The sequence below is a fragment of the Colobus angolensis genome, unplaced genomic scaffold, assembly GCF_000951035.1.
Source record: "Colobus angolensis palliatus isolate OR3802 unplaced genomic scaffold, Cang.pa_1.0 Scaffold83, whole genome shotgun sequence".
Classification (NCBI taxonomy): Eukaryota; Metazoa; Chordata; class Mammalia; order Primates; family Cercopithecidae; genus Colobus; species Colobus angolensis.
In genome coordinates, this window is record NW_012122154.1 from 201,008 (window position 1) to 203,965 (window position 2,958).

At 46.1% G+C, this 2,958-nt stretch overlaps 1 protein-coding gene across 1 annotated transcript in view; it reads left to right on the plus strand.

Annotated features, from left to right (window-relative positions):
- The window catches only part of BRCA1 (breast cancer 1, early onset), a 136,888-nt gene extending 134,498 nt beyond the window's left edge, over nucleotides 1-2,390 (plus strand). The window contains exons 22-23 of the mRNA XM_011929928.1: nucleotides 574-1,606; nucleotides 1,921-2,390. Coding sequence (XP_011785318.1) covers nucleotides 574-698 — 125 coding nt within the window. The 3' untranslated portion in view covers nucleotides 699-1,606; nucleotides 1,921-2,390. The remainder of the gene's footprint in view (nucleotides 1-573; nucleotides 1,607-1,920) is intronic.
- Nucleotides 2,391-2,958: the final 568 nt, after the last annotated feature.

The following is a 2,958-nucleotide window of genomic DNA, read 5'->3' on the forward strand; positions in this document are numbered from 1 at the left end:
CCTGGCGTGGTGGCAGGCACCTGTAATCCCTGCTACTTGGGAGGCTGAGGCAGGAGAATCACTTGAACCTGGGAGGTGGAGGTTACAGTGAGTTGAGATCGTGCCATTGCGCTCCAGGCTGAGCAACAGGAGCAAGACTCTGTCTCAAAAAAAAAAGGCCAGGCATAGTGGCTCACACCTGTAATCCCAGTACTTTGAGAGACCAAGGCGGGTGAATCACCTGAGGTCAGGAGTTCAAGCCCAGCCCAGCCAACATCGTGAAACCCCGTCTCTCCTAAAAATGCAAAAATTAGCCAGGTGTGGTGGCATGTGCCTGTAATTCCAGCTACTCGGGAGGTGGAGACAGGAGAATTGCTTGAACCCGGGAGGTGGAGGTTGAATGAGCCAAGATTGCGCCATTGCACTCCAGCCTGGATGACGGAGCACAACTCCGTCTCAAAAAAAAAAAAATAGTTGGCTTCTACTTCATTAATCCTAAGAACTCATACAACCAGGACCCTGGAGTCTATTGATTAGAACCTGGTCCAGGAGAATGAATTGACACTAATCTGTGTTTGTGTTCTCTGTCTCCAGCAATTGGGCAGATGTGTGAGGCACCTGTGGTGACCCGAGAGTGGGTGTTGGACAGTGTAGCACTCTACCAGTGCCAGGAGCTGGATGCCTACCTGATACCCCAGATCCCCCACAGTCACTACTGATAGCAGCCAGCCACAGGTACAGAGCCACAGGACCCCAAGAATGAGCTTACGAAGTGGCCTTTCCAGGCCCTGGGAGCTCCTTTCACTCTTCAGTCCTTCAACTGTCCTGGCTACTAAATATTTTATGTACATCAGCCTGAAAAGGACTTCTGGCTATGCAAGGGTCCCTTAAAGATTTTCTGCTTCAAGTCTCCCTTTGAAATCTGCCATGAGCACAAAATTTTGGTAATTTTTCACCTGAGAAGATTTTAGACCATTTAAACGCCACCAATTGAGCAAGATGCTGATTCATTATTTATCAGCCCTATTCTTTCTATTTGGGCTGTTGGCTTAGGGCTGGAAGCACAGAGTGGCTTGGCCTCAAGAGAACAGCTGATTTCCCTAAATTTGCTTCTCTAAAACCCTATGTTCACAAAGGCAGAGAGTCAGACCCTTCAATAGAAGGAGAATGCTTGGGATCGATTATGTGACTTAAAATCAGAATAGTCCTTGGGTAGTTCTCAAACGTTGGAGAGGAACACTGGGGAGGAAATTCTGAGGTAGGTATTAGAAATGAAAATGAAACTTGAAGGCTGGGCATGGTGGCTCACGCCTGTAATCCCTGCACTTTGGAAGGGTGAGGCAGGTGGATCACTGGAGGTCAGGAGTTCAAAACCAGCCTGGCCAACATGGTGAAACCCTATCTCTACTAAAAGTACATAAATTAGCCAGGCATGGTGGTAGACACCTGTAATCCCAGCTACTCAGGTGGCTGAAGCAGAAGAATCGCTTGAGCCCGGGAGGTGGAGTGGTTACAGTGAGCCAAGATCATACCACAGCACTCCAGCCTAGGTGACACAGTGAGACTGTGACTCAAAAAAAAAAAAAAAAAGGAAAATGAAACTAGAAGAGATTTCTAAAAGTCTGAAGTATAGGCCGGGCGTGGTGGCTCACGCCTGTAATCCTAGCACTTTGGGAGGCCGAGACAGGCGGATCACGAGGTCAGGAGATCAAGACCATCCTGACTAACACGGTGAAACCCTGTCTCTACTAAAAATACAAAAATTAGCCGGGCACGGTGGCGGGCGCCTGTAGTCCCAGCTACACGGGAGGCTGAGGCAGGAGAATGGCGTGAACTCGGGAGGCGGAGCTTGCAGTGAGTGGAGATCGCGCCACCGCACTCCAGCCTGGGCGACAGAGCGAGACTCCGTCTCAAAAAAAAAAAAAAAAAAAAAGTCTGAAGTATATTTGCTAGATTTCTAAAGAATGTGTTCTAAAACAGAAGATTTTCAAGAACCGGTTTCCAAAGACAGTCTTCTAATTCCTCATTAGTAATAAGTAAAATGTTTATTGTTGTAGCTCTGCTGTATAACCCATTCCTCTTAAAATATAAGACCTCTGGCATAAATATTTCATGTCTATAAAATGACAGATCCTACCAGGAAGGAAGCTGTTGCTTTCTTTGAGGTAATTTTTTTCCCTTTGCTCCCTATTGCTGAACCACACAGCTTCATAAATAACTTTGCTTGCTGAAGGAAGAAAAAGTGTTTTTCATAAACTCATTATCCAGACTGTTTATAGCTGTTGGAAGGACTAGGTCTTCCCTAGCCGCCCCCCAGTGTGCAAGGGCAGTGAAGACTTGATTGTACAAAATACGTGTTGTAAATATTGTGCTGTTAACACTGCAAATAAACTTGGTAGCAAACACTTCCACCATGAATGACTATTCTTGAGACTTAGACCAACTGACTGTCTCAGAGCCTTTTCACTGTGCTTCAGTCTCCTCTGTAAAATGGGGGTAATGATAGTATCTACCTCTTAGGATTTATTGAGGCAGCTTAAATACCTTTTGTATTTCCCGTTGCTACCAAAACAAATTGTTGCAAGGTCAGAAGTCTGAGGTGGCTCAACTGTTTCTTTGTTTCAGGTTTCATGAGGCCAAAATAAAGGTCTTTGCAGGGCATTTTCCCTTCTAGAGGCTCTGGGAATAAGTCCTTGCAGTTTTAGAACTAAGATCCCTGTTTCCTACCGGCTGTCAGCTGGGCATCATTCTCAGCTTCTTGAGGTTCCCCACATTCCTAGGCTTCTGGTCCGTCTGCCTCCATCTTCAAAACCAGCAATGGGTGGTCAAGTTTTTCTCACACTGAATCTTGCTGACTGCTGCATCTTTCTAACTCCTGCCAGAGACATGTCTCTGTTTGTAAGGACTCAAGTGATTAGATTGCACCCACCTGGTAATCCAAAGTGATCTTCATATCTTAAGGTCCATAGCCTTAGCCAT